At 40.0% G+C, this 21771-nt stretch overlaps 1 protein-coding gene across 1 annotated transcript in view; it reads left to right on the forward strand.

The window, feature by feature from the left end:
• Nucleotides 1–21771, forward strand: part of LOC120045354 (protocadherin-15-like) — a 224467-nt gene that overhangs the window by 75232 nt on the left and 127464 nt on the right. The window contains 4 exon segments of the mRNA XM_038990233.1: nucleotides 200–393; nucleotides 7886–8018; nucleotides 10113–10192; nucleotides 14265–14358. Of these exon segments, the coding sequence (XP_038846161.1) occupies nucleotides 200–393; nucleotides 7886–8018; nucleotides 10113–10192; nucleotides 14265–14358 (501 nt within the window).

The raw sequence follows: 21771 nt of genomic DNA on the forward strand, positions 1-21771 counted from the left end.
TCCTTATTTCAAAATCACTGACTGTATTTGCCATAAATGTTTAATAATCCCCCAACGCAAGATATTTAATTATGCATTTGATATGTGTAGAATATATCAGCGAGGAATCAAACATTTCCGTATTCCTTGAAATGTGGGGAAAATAGGACACCAGAGGACACTGTCGAGTGAGAGACTTCCTCTCTTGTCTCCCTTTCAGCTGACGGCTCTGGATGCTGACGGGGGTCCCAATGGGCTTGTGACCTACAAGATCCTGGCGGGGGATCAAGGACACTTCATCATCAATAACCGCTCGGGAGTGATCACCGTGGTGCCTGGCGTCTCCCTGGCCGTGGGACGTTCCTACACGCTGACCGTGAAGGCTGTGGATAACGGTCCGGGGTCCCAGAGGAGGTGAGGCTAATAGGGAGCCCCAGGGAGCCCCGAGGGGTGGGAGGCTGGAGGGGAGGATGGGTAGGGCTGGGGGGTGGGGAGCCCCAAGGGGTGGGAGGCTGAAGGGGAGGATGGGTGGGGAGACCGAGCAGGGGAGCTTGAGGATGGAAATGCGGAGTAGGGTGGTGGAGGCTGGGAACTGGCGTGGCCAGTAAAGGCTGAGAGCCGCAGAGGACAAGTCACTTTCCATTCCGTCTGCAGCAGTCACAGACTCGCTTCCTTTCTCTCTCTTTCGGCTCTTTCTCTCCCCCCTCTCTCTCCCTCTTTCTGTCTGTCTGTTCCTCTCTCTCTCTCTCTCTCTCTCTCTCTCTCTCTCTCTCTCTTTCTGTTAAATCTATAGTGTTCTGCAGGGTAACACATTATGCTATGGAAATATCCCTGGAACAGTGTGCCGGTAGATGTTACTCGCAGGACTGGCCCATCTGGCACCCAAAGCGGAAACTAGAGGCTTTTCATAATGATTTGCAATGCCTACCCTCCAACCCAATTCAATCTGTGTTGCCTTTTTGCCCTCTGTAAAGCTTGGTGGCCACAGGATCAATATAGCTCAACAGGCTGAAATATAAAGAGAAATGTAGTGAATTTGGCAGTGACTATTGGCTCAGTTCTATCTGAAGAGGAAAATGTGAGGGCTGGGGGGTCTCTTTGGCAGCAGTTTTGGGAATTTTGTCTTTCATCGAACATGCCAGGTAAAAGTTTTGCCGCACAAAGATCCTTGTAAGCCTTTGTCTTGAGTCAAGGACAAACACGCAAGATAAGACTGTGATGATTAGGGGTGTGAATACGTATGTGAATACGTATCCAACGACTGGGAACCATGTAATAATCTGGGGCCTCGTTTATCAATCATGCGTAAGAACAAATCGGTGCGTAAACCATGTGTGGGATCATTTCCACGCAAAGTGTGATATTTATCAATATGAACGTTGGCTTGAGAGTGTGCGTACATTTACGCACAGCCATGACCATGAGTACGCACAATGCCAAGCAGTGGAATAAGGGAACTGCTTGTCAAGCGTAGAATAGAGAAAATATATGTTGAAATTATGAGAGTAATAATTCAAGCATTTCTAGATTTCATTGTATTTCCATTGTGAATTCATGCAACACATCTTGACAGGCATATACTTCTATCACATCAGTAAATACGTTATGAGAATAATCCATACAAAGTACAGTCATTTGTTAAATTAGAGGCACGTATGAAAGTGAAACCATTGTTGGAATACTATAAAAGACTGAGATAATGGGAAAGGGAATGAGAGATCTTGCTCTGCTGGAAGATTTGTCACACGCTGCATTTCGCAGAGAGCACGTTTTTAGAGACAGGTGAGATTTTTTGTTGTTGCATAAATTACAGATTGGCCGTTCAGATATCGTTTCCCAAAACCAATTTTATAGATTATTTGCAAGGATTTAAGAACTACTTTAAAAAGGCTAACACATGCCATTCCGGTGCACATCCAAGTGCTATCCACCCTCGGGTTTTTGACAACGGGCACTTTTCAGCAGGAGCCTGCTGATCGGCATCTCACAGCCCTCGATGAGCCAATGTTTCAAATGCAATCATCAGCAAAACAAACATATAACATTTTGCTATTTGCCTCATGACTCCTACATGCTTTGTTGACTATTCCATTTCTTGTTTATCCAACCGTGGGACAGACTACGTTTGTTCCCACACTCGGGACTCTGACTCTCTATTGGTTACACAGACTCTTGGCCTCCGATTTTATTCTAACCACCTCTCGCCGGCTTTGTATTCATGTTACTTGATGAAATTGCTGTACAATATGATATTGTTGCCATCTAATGCACATTCAAATGTCATAAATCAGCACTGCAGAGCTCTCCCTGTCCTCTGCTATGCCTTGATTCTATTACTGCTGATGATATCTGGAAATGTGCATGTACACCCTGGCCCATCTACTATTGCTATCGCCAATTCTGACTTGTTCTCTGATATCTGCTTCACTGATATCTGCTCTCGTAAAAGCCTGGGTTTTCTGCACGCGAGAAGCTTATTACCTAAAATGGATCAATTGAAAGTCTGGGTTCACAGCTCCAATCCAGATGTGTTGGTCATTACTGAGATGTGGTTAAGGAAGAGTGTTTTGAATACTGATGTTAACCTTTCTGATTTTAACCTTTTTCGGGCAAGACAGATCTTCCGAAGGTGGGGGAGTGGCAATCTTTACCAAGGACCACCTTCAGTGCTCGGTTGCTTCCAACAAGTCTGTCCAAGAAACAATTTGATTTGCTGCTTTTAAGCATTACACTTTGTTGACTGTTGCTGGGTGTTATTGTCTTCCATCAGCACCGGCCTGTACCCTACCTGCCCTAAGCTCTCTCCTGGCCCCTTACACTAAGTCTGAATTTATCCTGCTTGGTGACCTAAACTGAGACATGAATAAAATACCTGACCAAGTCCTAAAGCAATGGGACTCCCTAAATCTATTCTCAGATTATTACCAATCCCACAAGGTATGACTCCAAACACCCAGAAAATGCTACTCTCCTCGATGTTATCCTCACAAATAATCCTGATAGGTATCAGTCTGGTGTTTTCTGTAATGACCTTAGTGATAACTGTTTTACAGCCTGTGTTCGTAATTACAGTCCTGATTTGTCATAGATGCTTGCTAAAAAACTTTAATGAGCAAGCCTTCCTTCATGAACTGGCCTCTGTAAATTGGAATAGAATCTGCTTAATCCCCTCTGTTGAAGACACTTGGACCTTCTTTTTTGATATTTTCAGTGGTATTGTTAACAAACACGCCCCATAAAGAAATTAAATGAGAATTAAAAACAGGTTCAACCCCTGGTTAGGCCATGATCTTGCAGAGTCAAGATCTTGCAGAGTTACTACAACCTCAAGAATTGTATTTGGAGAAAGGCTCGGCACATGCATACTCAGGCTGACTGGCTCTCGTTGGGCCATAGTTGGTTACTTTTAGGAGCAGTTCTCTCTCTGTGGGTCTAACCCCAAGAAGTTCTGGAAAACAGTTAAAGACCTGGAGAATAAACCCTCCTCCTCACAGCTGCCCATCTCCCTTAATGTTGATGATGTGGTTGTTACTGACAAGAAGCACATGGCTGAGCTCTTCAATCACTACTTCATTAAGTCAGCATTCCTATTTGACTCAGCCATGCCTCCTTGCCCGTCCAACATTTCCTCATCTCCCACCCCTTGCGACGAGCCCCGATTCTCCTCCCTCTTTTTCCCCTGGCCCGCTACAAAGTTTCTCCCTGCAGACAGTCACTGTGTCTGAGGTGCTCCTTAAACTTGACCCCAAAAAACATCTGGGTCAGATGGTTTAGATCCTTCTTTAATGTTGCAGCCCCTATCATCGCCAAGCCTGTCTCTGACCTTTATAACCTGTCTCTCCTCTTTGGGGAGGTTCCCATTGCTTGGAAGGCAGCCACGGTTTGTCCTTTATTTAAAGGGGGGATCAAGCTGATCCTAACTGTTATAGGCCTATTTCTATTTTGCCCTGTTTATCATAATTGTTGGAAAAAGTTGTCAATAATCAACTGACTGGCTGTCTTGATGTCTATAGTATTCTCTCTGGTATGCAATCTGGTTTCTGCTCAAGTCACTGCAACCTTTAAGGTCCTCAATGATGTCACCATTGCCCTTGATTCTAAGCAATGTTGTGCTGCTATTTTTATTGACTTGGTCAAAGCTTTTGATACAGTAGACCATTCCATTCTTGTGGGCCTGTTAAGGAGTATTGGTGTCTCTGAGAGGTCTTTGGCCTGGTTTGCTAACTACCTCTCTTAGAGTGCAGTGTATAAAGTCAGAATATCTGTTGTCTCAGCCACTGCCTGTCACCAAGGGAGTACCCCAAAGCTCGATCCTCGGCTCTACGCTCTTCTCTATTTACATCAACAGCATAGCCCAGGCAGTAGGAACCTGTCAGATCTCCCCAAGGAGATGTGGGTGTGGAGTCAGGCGCAGGAGAAACAAGTTCCAAAGAAAAGGGCGTTTTATTTAACTAGCTCAAAAAACAACAGGAACACCGGACTACAGCAATAGCCACGAAAACCCCACTCAGACACAGTCTAGGGAAAAACACCTGTAAAACATGAGCTAATAAAAACGAAACCCAAACTCTCTGACAGTTCAAACGAAAACAATCCCGCACAAAACCCCAAAGGAAATGTCGAATTAAATACCCCCCTAATTAACCAAAATGAAACCAGGTGAAACACAAAACAAACATAACCAAAAGAAAAGGAAAAAGGATCGGTGGCAGCTAGTAGACCGGCGACGACGACTGCCGAGCGCCGCCCGAACAGGGAGAGGAGCCACCTTCGGTGGAAGTCGTGACAGAACCTCTCTCATCCATTTATATGCAGATGATACAGTCTTAAACTCAGCTGGCCCCTCCCTGGATTTTGTGTTAAACGCTCTACAACAAAGCTTTCTTAGTGTCCAACAAGCTTTCTCTGCCCTTAACCTTGTTCTCAACACCTACAAAACAAAGGTCATGTGGTTTGGTAAGAAGAATGCCCCTCTTCCCACCGGTGTGATTACTACCTCTGAGGGTTTAGAGCTTGAGGTAGTCACCTCATACAAGTACTGGGGAGCATGGCTAGACGGTACACTGTCCTTCTCTCAGCACATATCAAGCCTGCAGGCTAAAGTTAAATCTAGACTTGGTTTCCCCTATCGTAATCGCTCCTCTTTCACCCCAGCTGCCAAACTAACCCTGATTCAGATGACCTTCCTACCCATGCTAGAGTACGGAGACATAATTTATAGATCGGCAGGTAAGAGTGCTCTCGAGCGGCTAGATGTTCTTTACCATTCGGCCATCAGATTTGCCACCAATGCTCCTTATAGGACACATCACTGCACTTTATACTCCTCTGTAAACTGATCATCTCTGTATACACGTCGCAAGACCCACTTGTTGATGCTTATTTATAAAACCCTCTTAGGCCTCACTCCCCCCTATCTGAGATATTAACTGCAGCCCTCATCCTCCATATACAACACCCGTTCTGCCAGTCACATTCTGTTAAAGGTCCCCAAAGCACACACATCCCTGGGTCGTTTGTCTTTTCAGTTCACTGCAGCTATTTTTATTTTTATTTTTTACCTTTTTTTAAGTAGGCAAGTCAGTTAAGAACAAATTCTTATTTTCAATGACGGCCTAGGAACAGTGGGTTATCTCAATCTCTTCATTCAAGGACTCAATTATGGACACTCTTACTGACAGTTGTGGCAGCTTTGCATGATGTATTGTTGTCTCTACCTTCTTGCCCTTTGTGCTGTTGTCTGTGCCCAATAATGTTTGTACCATGTTTTGTGCTGCTACCATGTTGTCCTGCTGCCATGTTGTGTTGCTACCATGATGTTGTCATGTTGTGTTGCTATCATGTTGTGTTGTCATGTGTTGCTGCCTTGCTATGTTGTTGTCTTAGGTCTCTCTTTATGTAGTGTTGTGTTGTCTCTTTTGTCTTGATGTGTGTTTTGTCCTATGTATGTATTTATATTTTTAATCCCAGCCTCCGTCCCCGCAAGAGGCCTTTTACCTTTTGGTAGGCGGTCATTGAAAATAAGAATGTGTTCATAACTGACTTGCCTAGTTAAATAAAGGTTAAATAAAATTAAAATACATTTTAAAAATCATGCATAAAAGATGCTGCTGAATGTGGTGGCAAGGAGGCCAGTTGGTATACACAACTCGTTCATTCTGCAGAACAGCGATGTTGGCCTCTACGCCTACAGGATGGAGCTGTTGAGGATGGATGGCTTATTGGTGAGGATGGATGGCTTATTGGTGAGGATGGATGGCTTATTGGTGAGGATGGATGGCTTATTGGTGAGGATGGATGGCTTATTGGTGAGGATGGATGGCTTATTGGTGAGGATGGATGGCTTATTGGTGAGGATGGATGGCTTATTGGTGAGGATGGATGGCATATTGGTGGGTGTTGCCTCCTCATTTGAAGTATATTTGCCATTGCTAAAGCAGCTTGAATTGTCTTAATGGTCCTCTCTTTGTAGCTATGTTTTTATTTTTACTGGTCAAATAAAAGCTTTTTGTTGTACTCCTTCTCTGACACTATCACCTCTATTTCAGTCTCGGAAAAGTTGTATTTTTCTTCTTCGATTTTTGGGTTGCGACTTTGTATTTCATGGTATGGCGTTGTGTTTTCCCCACGGGCTCTACTGGGTGATTTTGTTCATATATGGTTAGTTGGGGTTGTTTTGAAATGCAAAATAGCCAAAGTCGTGCACGAGCACTGAGGCTGAGAACAATAGGTATTTATCAATGGTTATCTCCTACCTGTGTGCGTTTGACGCTCGTATGATTGTTTGATAAATCGCTACTTATATTTACAGGGTTCTGTTTGGAGCATGTCCAGGATCAAAACCGTTTGATTCATGTTTCCAGTGGCTTTATGAATAAAGCAGCCAGGATTGCCCCAGTGGAAAAAAGTCTTCAAATAACCAGTCTTCAAATAACCAGTCTTCAAATAACCAGTCTTCAAATAACCAGTCTTCAAATAACCAGTCTTAAAAGTCCCTCATATGTCTCTCTAAAATTGACTTGCTGTAATCGTTCAATTATGTTTATTCTGTTCAGGCCCGACTCAGACACTTGGAGCTTAATGTTCTGTACACAACTGTGGTTTCACTGACCAGGGATTCAGTCTGACCAGGGATTCAGACTGACCAGGGATTCAGTCTCTAGTGAAGTACTATGCCTTGCACAAGGCTAGAGGTGGTTTATTTCAGCTTTTCTAAAACAATCTAAAGTTTTGATGTACTATTGAATTGATTCTCTCTATATGCTGCAGGATACAGATTATACCAGATACTGGGAGAGGATGTATCTCAAACTAATTTACAGCTGAAATATGTCAAGGGGAAAACAGCGCCACAGTTCGCCACTGCACCTTTTGTTATTTATTTTGTTTTGTTGATGGAACGGAGGAGAAGAGTGTCCAGCGCTGTGGTTAAAGAAAGTAGCAGTGCGTATGCCGCTGTTCTATAGCACGTGAGGTCAGAGTGAAAAGAAAAAACGGTGTTTGTTGTTTGAAGTAACTTCTTAATTGTTGTAATATTGCAAACGGATGCACCGACTACGGATTTGAGCTTTAAGTTGGCTAGCCTTAACTCTTGTCCAACCTACGTACAGTACCTCCTAGCTTTTTAATCTACAATCATATAGATTTTCTAGCAAACCCCCCCCCAACAAACACAAAACAAACACTGACAACAGAACCCTACATCCCACACAGAAATTCTCATAATGTAAACAAAACCCGCCTACAGTTTCTGTTTTTCAGAAGTGAAGCTCTTTGTGGACAGTTGAAGTTGATAAAAGTGCTTTTTTATTGCTAAAATTAAAACCAACACATTTCAGCCCTCAGCCTTCATCAGGGTTTTTTTCACCCAGAATTAATTTCTCCTCATCCTTATCTCCCGTCCCAGGAGCTCCATCACCACCGTGTACATTGAGGTGCTCCCCCCCAACAACCAGAGCCCCCCACGCTTTCCCCGCTTTCTCTACAGCCTGGAGGTCAGCGAGGCCATGAGGACCGGAGCCGCACTCCTCAGCCTGCAGGTGAGCACCGGGACAAGGCTTCTTCACAATGCCACACTGTTCTGTAGCACACACTGAGCATACTGTACCCTGATCTGTACCCTGATCTGTCTCAGTCTCTAGCAATAGTTTGGTGGCAGCGGTGGGATCTGCTTCAGTATCTTACCTGACTATCATTGTCAGGCCACAAGTGTACTCTATACAGCTGAATAGCTCCTAAAAAGGGCCCCTATTCAGTCTGTTTGAGAAGGGACTGAGACAGTTACTAATGTTACAGATTAGTCTGTTTGATGAGGGGCTGAGACAGTTACTAATGTTACAGATTAGTCTGTATGAGAAGGTACTGAGACAGTTACTAATGTTACAGATTAGTCTGTTTGAGAAGGAACTGAGACAGTTACTAATGTTACAGATTAGTCTGTTTGATGAGGGGCTGAGACAGTTACTAATGTTACAGATTAGTCTGTTTGATGAGGGACTGAGACAGTTACTAATGTTACAGATTAGTCTGTTTGAGAAGGGACTGAGACAGTTACTAATGTTACAGATTAGTCTGTTTGATGAGGAACTGAGACAGTTACTAATGTTACAGATTAGTCTGTTTGAGAAGGAACTGAGACAGTTACTAATGTTACAGATTAGTCTGTTTGATGAGGGACTGAGACAGTTACTAATGTTACAGATTAGTCTGTTTGAGAAGGAACTGAGACAGTTACTAATGTTACAGATTAGTCTGTTTGAGAAGGGACTGAGACAGTTACTAATGTTACAGATTAGTCTGTTTGAGAACGGACTGAGACAGTTACTAATGTTACAGATTAGTCTGTATGAGAAGGGACTGAGACAGTTACTAATGTTACAGATTAGTCTGTTTGAGAAGGGACTGAGACAGTTACTAATGTTACAGATTAGTCTGTTTGAGAAGGGACTGAGACAGTTACTAACGTTACAGATTAGTCTGTATGAGAAGGGACTGAGACAGTTACTAATGTTACAGATTAGTCTGTTTGAGAAGGGACTGAGACAGTTACTAATGTTACAGATTAGTCTGTTTGATGAGGGACTGAGACAGTTACTAATGTTACAGATTAGTCTGTTTGAGAAGGGACTGAGACAGTTACTAACGTTACAGATTAGTCTGTATGAGAAGGGACTGAGACAGTTACTAATGTTACAGATTAGTCTGTTTGAGAAGGGACTGAGACAGTTACTAATGTTACAGATTAGTCTGTTTGATGAGGGACTGAGACAGTTACTAATGTTACAGATTAGTCTGTTTGAGAAGGGACTGAGACAGTTACTAATGTTACAGATTAGTCTGTATGAGAAGGGATGGGTCAAGCTGTTTATGTAGACCTCTTAGTCTATACACACAAAGAAAATGATGCTTCCTCAAGGGTTCTTTGGGAAGGCTGATGGTTCTATGTGGAACCATAATGGCTCAATGAACACTGAGTTCACCATTTTATTTTTGCTCTTTTAGTGATAACAAAAGTGTAGGGGAGGTGTCTCATTAGAATATTTTGGGGCGTGGTTTGCGCACAGCTCTTTTTGTACAACCGTGAGTGAGAAAAAAACCCGGTATGGTTCTACAAAAGGATCTACAAAAAACCTTTCAGATTGTGAAAGATTCTTTATAGAACCATGCTCCATAAAGGTTCCATAAAGAACCATAAAAAAGGGTTCTATGTAGCCCCAAAAAGGGTTGCAACCATAGCGGAACCCTTTTTTGGTGATATATCTTTTTGAATGGTTCTTTATAGGACCTTAGGAAAGGGTTCTTTATAACACCATACAGGTTCCATTTAGAACCTAATGAGCATGGTTCTTTATAGAACCTTCAAAAAAGGGTTCTATATTGCACCAAATAAAGGTTTTGCTTTGGCAAAAAATGTGTGTACCAAACTATTGTTTGTAATGCGTCAAGTAGAAATGGACTGGATACTGTGTGAAGTAATTTAGTCATTGTGAAATTGGGTTTGACCTCGCCACATTACATTTATGGACTGCGCTATGGATTTAACTTGATGCCTTTTCATTCTGTTGTTTTATTGGAGTCGTTGTGAAAGTAGTGGAATAACGGCAACATGAAGGGGCCTCTCTGTGTTGCTACAGGCAACGGACCGTGAAAGAGACGTCATCACCTACAGCATCCAGAACGGGGATCCCCACGACCTCTTTGAGCTCTCGCAGATGTACGTGAGCTCATTTTAGTCATCAACTACATTACCTATCATAGTAGAGGATTTATCCATGAAACTAATATAAATAATATTTCTCTGTTACAGAAGAGTCCATTTGGGAAAATGATAGTGTTTTGCCTGGATAAGTGTCTGGAGCATTTTTCAATACAGATAGTAAACCAAACTGTTCTCTCTGAAACTCTCCACGAGACACTAGGGACTGGAAATGTAGATAATATTCTCCCTAGCATCTTAAATACATAATTAATAAGTAATAAATGAATAAATACCAAAACAATTCTCTCCCAGTTTGAAAACAGTCCATATATCAGATTATACATTAGTAGTCTCGAGGTTACCCCTGTGCCTTGGCTTGGAGTAAATATTTTTTCTTAATTTCAGAGATGAAATTGAAGCCTGCAATAAGATTTGGTGTGATTGTTTATGGAGCACTTTTGTATGGCTAGCGGCGAAGCAACACAGCACATTCTCAAATGTTAAATCTAACACTGAAAGTGTGGACCCGTACAGACATTGGTTGGAAGACTTATTTCCCAGAGTGCCTTGCATTTTGAGTGAACTGTGTTTGTTAGTGACAGAGACATCATTGTTGCGTTCATCTGTTTTCAGTCCTCTGGATTTCACCAGGTGAGATCCTGAGTGAATATCTTATCATTTAAATTGAATTATTTAACACAACACAATCCAAAACATATTTTGAGGGCCTAAACTATAAACGTAACAATTGACTCTGTAAATGTTGAATTACCACTCATTGGTGTAAAATAACCCCCAGTGTTGGTATTAATAACCAGAGTTGAACCATAATCACACCCATTATCATATCTCCCAGCATGTTCTATTGCAGGTCGATTTTATTATAATCCCTAGGCTATTTTCAGGAGGCATGGTTTATTAGAGGTGTAGCTTTTATAGTTATTTTTTACCACCCATGACAGTAAATGTCAATCCTGTTGATCATATTATAGGGACTTTTCAAAAATGTCCAACGCCACCCCCCACCCCCCCCCCCAACATCAACATATGAAAAAATAGTTTCTATGTTTAGTAGTAAAAAATATAGAGGAAGATAAGTATTTCATAAAATATAATTGGTGTGCATTGTGTGATTTTAGCCAATTATGAGTTGGCGTTGCCTACTAATCAAGTGCAGACTCAGACAAGGAGACAGGGATAAAGTAACCAAGGTATTTATTGAAAAGCAGGGGGAGATGGGGTGCAGGCCAGGAGGAGCTCGGGCGGGTAGCAGGGAAACAGGAACTGAGGCTACGGCTGGGGCAAGGGGAGTAGGGGCAGGGTAAGCAGGTCCAGAGTGGAATCCAAGGAAGCAGTAGAGCGGGGGTCCAGTTTCAGGGAACTAGGACTGACAGGGACCAGAGTCAGTGCGGACAGAATGAGCAGAGGCTATAAACTGGCAGTGTGGAAGTGGCAGGGCTGAGTATTTGTAGAGGTTTTGATTATGTAACAGGTTGCAGCTGGTGGGGATCTGCTCTGACTCCAGCACACCTGTCTCCACTCACAAAATCAGATACACCCACACAGAGAGAGAGAGAAAGAGAGAGAGAGAGGGAGAGAGCACTGGGGAAGTGACCAAATGCCTGCAACCCAGTAGTTGGGTCATCCAAATAACCCAGTATATTTTTGTGTAAGCCCTCAAAATAAAGCCTTATGAAATAACTATTGTATTGTGTTAAGTAATAAAATGTTTGAAAATAAAGGAGAGCCGCACACTCTAGGAGCCCAGATGCAAAAATGTAATGTCCAATGTTTCGACAGGCAAGCTGTCTTCATCAGGGTATAAATGTTAACATATTCACTTAAGCTCTCACATGATGAATTCTATAGGACTGAAAATTGATAAATGTAACAACCATATCTCTGTCACTAACAAATCCAGTAATGAGTGGTAACGCTACAATTAACTTGAAAGATACTCTGGAAAATATGCAAATTAAGCGTTACACTAAGCAGTGTGTTAATTCAGCACTGTTCAGTGTCTATACAGGTCTACACTTTCAGTGTTCATTTGACACTGGGGAATTTGCTGTGAAGCCTAGAGCTATCCCTGTGCTCTCTCTTTTCTCTTTGCTCTCTCAATCTCTCTCTTCCCCCCTCCCTCCCCTCTCTCTCTCTGTTTTCCTCTGCAATAACTAGCACACTGCCATGCAGACATACCTATGTTACCAGAGGCCACTTCAATCATAGCGCCAAACTCACATTGTCATCAAGCCTCTCCTGTTGCAGACTGTCAAGCCCAGGAAATTGCATACACCACAACTATAGCATTTTAATAAGCCCCGCGTCTCATCAATAAAGAGGCAAATTAGAACAGTAGGGCACACGACTGGGGAGTTGGGGAGGGGAATGTGCAAAGGCGATCTGGGCGGAGACTGTCTCTTATGGATAGGAGAGGCCCTAGCTCCCCAGTCCCAGAGCAGAAGAGCTCAAATATATCCCCTTGTAAAGCCCCTAGTAATCGATACATCCTAATAGATTCACTTGCCTGTCATAACATGTTGTATCCACATCGTCATACTACTGAGTTAAAATGTGCATATTGATCAGGTTCATCAGAAGAAAGCTATTTTCATCCAACTGATATAGTGAAAGGAGTTGATTATTTACAAGACAGTTTTACAAGTGGCTCATTGGATTGCTTTGTATTAGACTTAAAACATCAGAATGTCCAGACTATTACGTGAGCTGTAGAGGTGGTTGAGATCAGAGACCTGCCTGCATCTTGTCGCCAGCTTAGCACCAACAACGGGCAGGCCTTACAGATCATAATCTGTTGAATAGCCTCTTCTCTGTGCGGTCTCTTAGTGGGCTTGAGATGATATCTTCTTTAATGCTCTCCTAGTCATTCAGCACTTCAAAACAACACCCTCGTGAATGATGTTCTCTCCCATGCTTGGTCTGAGCACGCTTGTGTTTCCAGCTGCTAATAATCATGATCTTTCATTTCAGCTTGGCGTTATCATCATCCCGTGATGTTTTAGAATGGGAGGATGTGTGTGCGTGTGTGTGTGTATGTGTGTGTCGAAGCAATTCTCTCTATGAATAGCTAATACATATACATGAGAGTTGTGGCGGCAGCAATTGAGATGCCGCTTTGCATTTGTCTATTTAATTTCAGCAGGGTTAAATCAGTCCACAGTGATCCTCACAGAACCCTTACACCTCTTAAGATGGGTGTAACTGGCCTCTTAGAAGAGGAAGTGCAGGTGTTCTCCTGAATACCGAATTATAAATGACTTCTAATTTCTGACTAATGCGTGTCTAAAATGATTGCTAGCGAGTAACCATTATAAAACTAGAAGTAGAGGGAAAATCGAGATGCGTGACGGTTCCTCAGGTTGCTGTAAATTCCCCTTGAGTTTGGGCCCCATCTCTGGGAGCTGCAGCAGGCAAACAGCCGACAGATGTAAAGCTGACAGCAGAGACTCATCGCATAGATTTAAACACTCAGGGATCAGTGTGTCAGAGGGCTGAAACCACTGCTGTATGCATGCCAAGATTAGCCCACACCAAACTACCTTGAACTGTAAATTCTATACACTCCGTGTTTGTGCTAGGCTAGCTTGCCAAAGTGCCGACGTATAACTGTCCTCTGAGCTTCCATTTTATTCTATTGAGCTGGCTGGTCCACACATAATGCATTTCTGCCCCAGTGTATCAGACGTGCATGTACTTAAATAGCCAGGCTTCTATACCCCCAAGCAAAAAAATTATAATATTTTAAAGAATCTGCTTACACTGACAAGGTTGTGATTTTGGGCACAGTTGAACCCATCACAATTGCGAATAAATAATTTCAGCTGAAATGTTCACATTCCCAGTGTCTGAATACAGTCCTTGTTGTAATAATTTCTGTCTCCTTTACTTCTTCCATGTTGTTGTATGGGTAATGTTTATCTGTACTCAGATAACCTGAAAAACGTTTGGCTCAACGGGAAGCAGAGTGAGTGGGAATGTTTCACTAAAGCTGCAAATGGACTGTATTGAACCATGTGAGTGTGTTGGTGAAAAAGAACCCCTGTGTATCTGTCTCTCCTATCTCCAGGTCAGGGCTGTTGGTCCTGAGGAAACCACTGGACAGGGAGACAGAGGATCGCTACACCCTCGTTGTAACTGCCTCAGATGGCCGTCCAGACGGGGTAAGCCTGCCTCAATTGTCCTTCCATCCATCTATATCTTCATAAATCCTTTCCTTCATCCATCCATGTGTGCTGTCTCATCATCAATACATTTATTGTGTTCATTCGTCTATTCGATCCATTCAGTTCAGTCTATGGCAGGTTGTATACCTAGCCCTATTTACTGGCCGAAATCTGTCTTGCCTACTACTTACTAATACTACATACTGTGTACTATTTAGAACGTACTGTTTAGTAAAATGATTGCCGTAAGCAACAAATATCAACATACTAGACTCCCCAATACTGAGAATGTATAATCTAATACTAGACTCCCTCATACTGAGAATGTATAATCTAATACTAGACTCCCTCATACTGAGAATGTGTAATCTAATACTAGACTCCCCCATACTGAGAATGTATAATCTAATACTAGACTCCCTCATACTGAGAATGTATAATCTAATACTAGACTCTCCCATACTGAGAATGTATAATCTAATACTAGACTCCCTCATACTGAGAATGTATAATCTAATACTAGACTCTCCCATACTGAGAATGTATAATCTAATACTAGACTTCCCCCATACTGAGAATGTATAATCTAATACTAGACTCCCTCATACTGAGAATGTATAATCTAATACTAGACTCTCCCATACTGAGAATGTATAATCTAATACTAGACTCCCTCATACTGAGAATGTATAATCTAATACTAGACTCCCTCATACTGAGAATGTATAATCTAATACTAGACTTCCCCCATACTGAGAATGTATAATCTAATACTAGACTCTCCCATACTGAGAATGTATAATCTAATACTAGACTCTCCCATACTGAGAATGTGTAATCTAATACTAGACTCCCCCATACTGAGAATGTATAATCTAATACTAGACTCCCTCATACTGAGAATGTATAATCTAATACTAGACTTCCCCCATACTGAGAATGTATACTCTAATACTAGACTCTCCCATACTGAGAATGTATAATCTAATACTAGACTCCCTCATACTGAGAATGTATAATCTAATACTAGGCTCTCCCATACTGAGAATGTATAATCTAATACTAGACTCTCCCATAATGAGAATGTATAATCTAATACTAGACTCCCCCATACTGAGAATGTATAATCTAATACTAGACTTCCCCATACTGAGAATGTATAATCTAATACTAGACTTCCCCCATACTGAGAATGTATAATCTAATACTAGACTCCCTCATACTGAGAATGTATAATCTAATACTAGACTCCCCCATACTGAGAATGTATAATCTAATACTAGACTCCCCCATACAGAGAATGTATAATCTAATACTAGACTCCCCCATACAGAGAATGTATAATCTAATACTAGACTCCCTCATACTGAGAATGTATAATCTAATACTAGACTTCCCCCATACTGAGAATGTATAATCTAATACTAGACTTCCCCCATACTGAGAATGTATAATCTAATACTAGACTCCCCAATACTGAGAATGTATAATCTAATACTAGACTCCCCAATACTGAGAATGTATAATCTAATACTAGACTCTCCCATACTGAGAATGTATAATCTAATACTAGACTTCCCCCATACAGAGAATGTATAATCTAATACTAGACTCCCCCATACTGAGAATGTATAATCTAATACTAGACTCCCCCATACTGAGAATGTATAATCTAATACTAGACTTCCCCCATACTGAGAATGTATAATCTAATACTAGACTCACCCATACTGAGAATGTATAATCTAATACTAGACTCCCTCATACTGAGAATGTGTAATCTAATACTAGACTCCCCCATACTGAGAATGTATAATCTAATAGTAGACTCCCTCATACTGAGAATGTGTAATCTAATACTAGACTCCCCCATACTGAGAATGTATAATCTAATACTAGACTCCCTCATACTGAGAATGTATAATCTAATACTAGACTCTCCCATACTGAGAATGTATAATCTAATACTAGACTCCCTCATACTGAGAATGTATAATCTAATACTAGACTCTCCCATACTGAGAATGTATAATCTAATACTAGACTTCCCCCATACTGAGAATGTATAATCTAATACTAGACTCTCCCATACTGAGAATGTATAATCTAATACTAGACTCCCTCATACTGAGAATGTATAATCTAATACTAGACTCCCTCATACTGAGAATGTATAATCTAATACTAGACTTCCCCCATACTGAGAATGTATAATCTAATACTAGACTCTCCCATACTGAGAATGTATAATCTAATACTAGACTCTCCCATACTGAGAATGTGTAATCTAATACTAGACTCCCCCATACTGAGAATGTATAATCTAATACTAGACTCCCTCATACTGAGAATGTATAATCTAATACTAGACTTCCCCCATACTGAGAATGTATAATCTAATACTAGACTCTCCCATACTGAGAATGTATAATCTAATACTAGACTCCCTCATACTGAGAATGTATAATCTAATACTAGACTCTCCCATACTGAGAATGTATAATCTAATACTAGACTCTCCCATAATGAGAATGTATAATCTAATACTAGACTCCCCCATACTGAGAATGTATAATCTAATACTAGACTTCCCCATACTGAGAATGTATAATCTAATACTAGACTTCCCCCATACTGAGAATGTATAATCTAATACTAGACTCCCTCATACTGAGAATGTATAATCTAATACTAGACTCCCCCATACTGAGAATGTATAATCTAATACTAGACTCCCCCATACAGAGAATGTATAATCTAATACTAGACTCCCCCATACAGAGAATGTATAATCTAATACTAGACTCCCTCATACTGAGAATGTATAATCTAATACTAGACTTCCCCCATACTGAGAATGTATAATCTAATACTAGACTTCCCCCATACTGAGAATGTATAATCTAATACTAGACTCCCCAATACTGAGAATGTATAATCTAATACTAGACTCCCCAATACTGAGAATGTATAATCTAATACTAGACTCTCCCATACTGAGAATGTATAATCTAATACTAGACTTCCCCCATACAGAGAATGTATAATCTAATACTAGACTCCCCCATACTGAGAATGTATAATCTAATACTAGACTCCCCCATACTGAGAATGTATAATCTAATACTAGACTTCCCCCATACTGAGAATGTATAATCTAATACTAGACTCCCCCCATACTGAGAATGTATAATTTAATACTAGACTCCCCCATACAGAGAATGTATAATCTAATGCTAGACTCTCCCATACTGAGAATGTATAATCTAATACTAGACTCCCCCATACTGAGAATGTATAATCTAATACTAGACTCCCTCATACTGAGAATGTGTAATCTAATACTAGACTCCCCCATACTGAGAATGTATAATCTAATACTAGACTCCCTCATACTGAGAATGTATAATCTAATACTAGACTCTCCCATACTGAGAATGTATAATCTAATACTAGACTCCCTCATACTGAGAATGTATAATCTAATACTAGACTCTCCCATACTGAGAATGTATAATCTAATACTAGACTTCCCCCATACTGAGAATGTATAATCTAATACTAGACTCTCCCATGCTGAGAATGTATAATCTAATACTAGACTCCCTCATACTGAGAATGTATAATCTAATACTAGACTCCCTCATACTGAGAATGTATAATCTAATACTAGACTCTCCCATACTGAGAATGTGTAATCTAATACTAGACTCCCCCATACTGAGAATGTATAATCTAATACTAGACTCCCTCATACTGAGAATGTATAATCTAATACTAGACTCTCCCATACTGAGAATGTGTAATCTAATACTAGACTCCCCCATACTGAGAATGTATAATCTAATACTAGACTCCCTCATACTGAGAATGTATAATCTAATACTAGACTTCCCCCATACTGAGAATGTATAATCTAATACTAGACTCTCCCATACTGAGAATGTATAATCTAATACTAGACTCCCTCATACTGAGAATGTATAATCTAATACTAGACTCTCCCATACTGAGAATGTATAATCTAATACTAGACTCTCCCATAATGAGAATGTATAATCTAATACTAGACTCCCCCATACTGAGAATGTATAATCTAATACTAGACTTCCCCATACTGAGAATGTATAATCTAATACTAGACTTCCCCCATACTGAGAATGTATAATCTAATACTAGACTCCCTCATACTGAGAATGTATAATCTAATACTAGACTCCCCCATACTGAGAATGTATAATCTAATACTAGACTCCCCCATACAGAGAATGTATAATCTAATACTAGACTCCCCCATACAGAGAATGTATAATCTAATACTAGACTCCCTCATACTGAGAATGTATAATCTAATACTAGACTTCCCCCATACTGAGAATGTATAATCTAATACTAGACTTCCCCCATACTGAGAATGTATAATCTAATACTAGACTCCCCAATACTGAGAATGTATAATCTAATACTAGACTCCCCAATACTGAGAATGTATAATCTAATACTAGACTCTCCCATACTGAGAATGTATAATCTAATACTAGACTTCCCCCATACAGAGAATGTATAATCTAATACTAGACTCCCCCATACTGAGAATGTATAATCTAATACTAGACTCCCCCATACTGAGAATGTATAATCTAATACTAGACTTCCCCCATACTGAGAATGTATAATCTAATACTAGACTCCCCCCATACTGAGAATGTATAATTTAATACTAGACTCCCCCATACAGAGAATGTATAATCTAATGCTAGACTCTCCCATACTGAGAATGTATAATCTAATACTAGACTCCCCCATACTGAGAATGTATAATCTAATACTAGACTCCCTCATACTGAGAATGTGTAATCTAATACTAGACTCCCCCATACTGAGAATGTATAATCTAATACTAGACTCCCTCATACTGAGAATGTATAATCTAATACTAGACTCTCCCATACTGAGAATGTATAATCTAATACTAGACTCCCTCATACTGAGAATGTATAATCTAATACTAGACTCTCCCATACTGAGAATGTATAATCTAATACTAGACTTCCCCCATACTGAGAATGTATAATCTAATACTAGACTCTCCCATGCTGAGAATGTATAATCTAATACTAGACTCCCTCATACTGAGAATGTATAATCTAATACTAGACTCCCTCATACTGAGAATGTATAATCTAATACTAGACTCTCCCATACTGAGAATGTGTAATCTAATACTAGACTCCCCCATACTGAGAATGTATAATCTAATACTAGACTCCCTCATACTGAGAATGTATAATCTAATACTAGACTCTCCCATACTGAGAATGTGTAATCTAATACTAGACTCCCCCATACTGAGAATGTATAATCTAATACTAGACTCCCTCATACTGAGAATGTATAATCTAATACTAGACTTCCCCCATACTGAGAATGTATAATCTAATACTAGACTCTCCCATACTGAGAATGTATAATCTAATACTAGACTCCCTCATACTGAGAATGTATAATCTAATACTAGACTCTCCCATACTGAGAATGTATAATCTAATACTAGACTCTCCCATAATGAGAATGTATAATCTAATACTAGACTCCCCCATACTGAGAATGTATAATCTAATACTAGACTTCCCCATACTGAGAATGTATAATCTAATACTAGACTTCCCCCATACTGAGAATGTATAATCTAATACTAGACTCCCTCATACTGAGAATGTATAATCTAATACTAGACTCCCCCATACTGAGAATGTATAATCTAATACTAGACTCCCCCATACAGAGAATGTATAATCTAATACTAGACTCCCCCATACAGAGAATGTATAATCTAATACTAGACTCCCTCATACTGAGAATGTATAATCTAATACTAGACTTCCCCCATACTGAGAATGTATAATCTAATACTAGACTTCCCCCATACTGAGAATGTATAATCTAATACTAGACTCCCCAATACTGAGAATGTATAATCTAATACTAGACTCCCCAATACTGAGAATGTATAATCTAATACTAGACTCTCCCATACTGAGAATGTATAATCTAATACTAGACTTCCCCCATACAGAGAATGTATAATCTAATACTAGACTTCCCCCATACTGAGAATGTATAATCTAATACTAGACTCCCCCATACTGAGAATGTATAATTTAATACTAGACTCCCCCATACAGAGAATGTATAATCTAATGCTAGACTCTCCCATACTGAGAATGTATAATCTAATACTAGACTCCCCCATACTGAGAATGTATAATCTAATACTAGACTCCCTCATACTGAGAATGTGTAATCTAATACTAGACTCCCCCATACTGAGAATGTATAATCTAATACTAGACTCCCTCATACTGAGAATGTATAATCTAATACTAGACTCTCCCATACTGAGAATGTATAATCTAATACTAGACTCCCTCATACTGAGAATGTATAATCTAATACTAGACTCTCCCATACTGAGAATGTATAATCTAATACTAGACTTCCCCCATACTGAGAATGTATAATCTAATACTAGACTCTCCCATGCTGAGAATGTATAATCTAATACTAGACTCCCTCATACTGAGAATGTATAATCTAATACTAGACTCCCTCATACTGAGAATGTATAATCTAATACTAGACTCTCCCATACTGAGAATGTGTAATCTAATACTAGACTCCCCCATACTGAGAATGTATAATCTAATACTAGACTCCCCATACTGAGAATGTATAATCTAATACTAGACTTCCCCATACTGAGAATGTATAATCTAATACTAGACTCTCCCCATACTGAGAATGTATAATCTAATACTAGACTCCCTCATACCTGAGAATGTATAATCTAATACTAGACTCTCCATACTGAGAATGTATAATCTATACTGCTCTCCCATAATGAGAATGTATAATCTAATACTAGACTCCCCATACTGAGAATGTATAATCTAATACTAGACTCTCCCATACTGAGAATGTATAATCTAATACTAGACTCCCCCATACTGAGAATGTATAATCTAATACTAGACTCCCCCATACTGAGAATGTATAATCTAATACTAGACTCTCCCATACTGAGAATGTATAATCTAATACTAGACTCCCCCATACTGAGAATGTATAATCTAATACTAGACTTCCCCCATACTGAGAATGTATAATCTAATACTAGACTCCCCCATACTGAGAATGTATAATCTAATACTAGACTCTCCCCATACTGAGAATGTATAATCTAATACTAGACTCCCCCATACTGAGAATGTATAATCTAATACTAGACTCCCCCATACTGAGAATGTATTAATCTAATACTAGACTCCCCCATACATGAGAATGTATAATCTAATACTAGACTCCCCCATACATGAGAATGGTATAATCTAATACTAGACTCCCCCATAC

Source organism: Salvelinus namaycush, chromosome 4 (assembly GCF_016432855.1).
Source record: "Salvelinus namaycush isolate Seneca chromosome 4, SaNama_1.0, whole genome shotgun sequence".
NCBI classification, from domain to species: domain Eukaryota; kingdom Metazoa; phylum Chordata; class Actinopteri; order Salmoniformes; family Salmonidae; genus Salvelinus; species Salvelinus namaycush.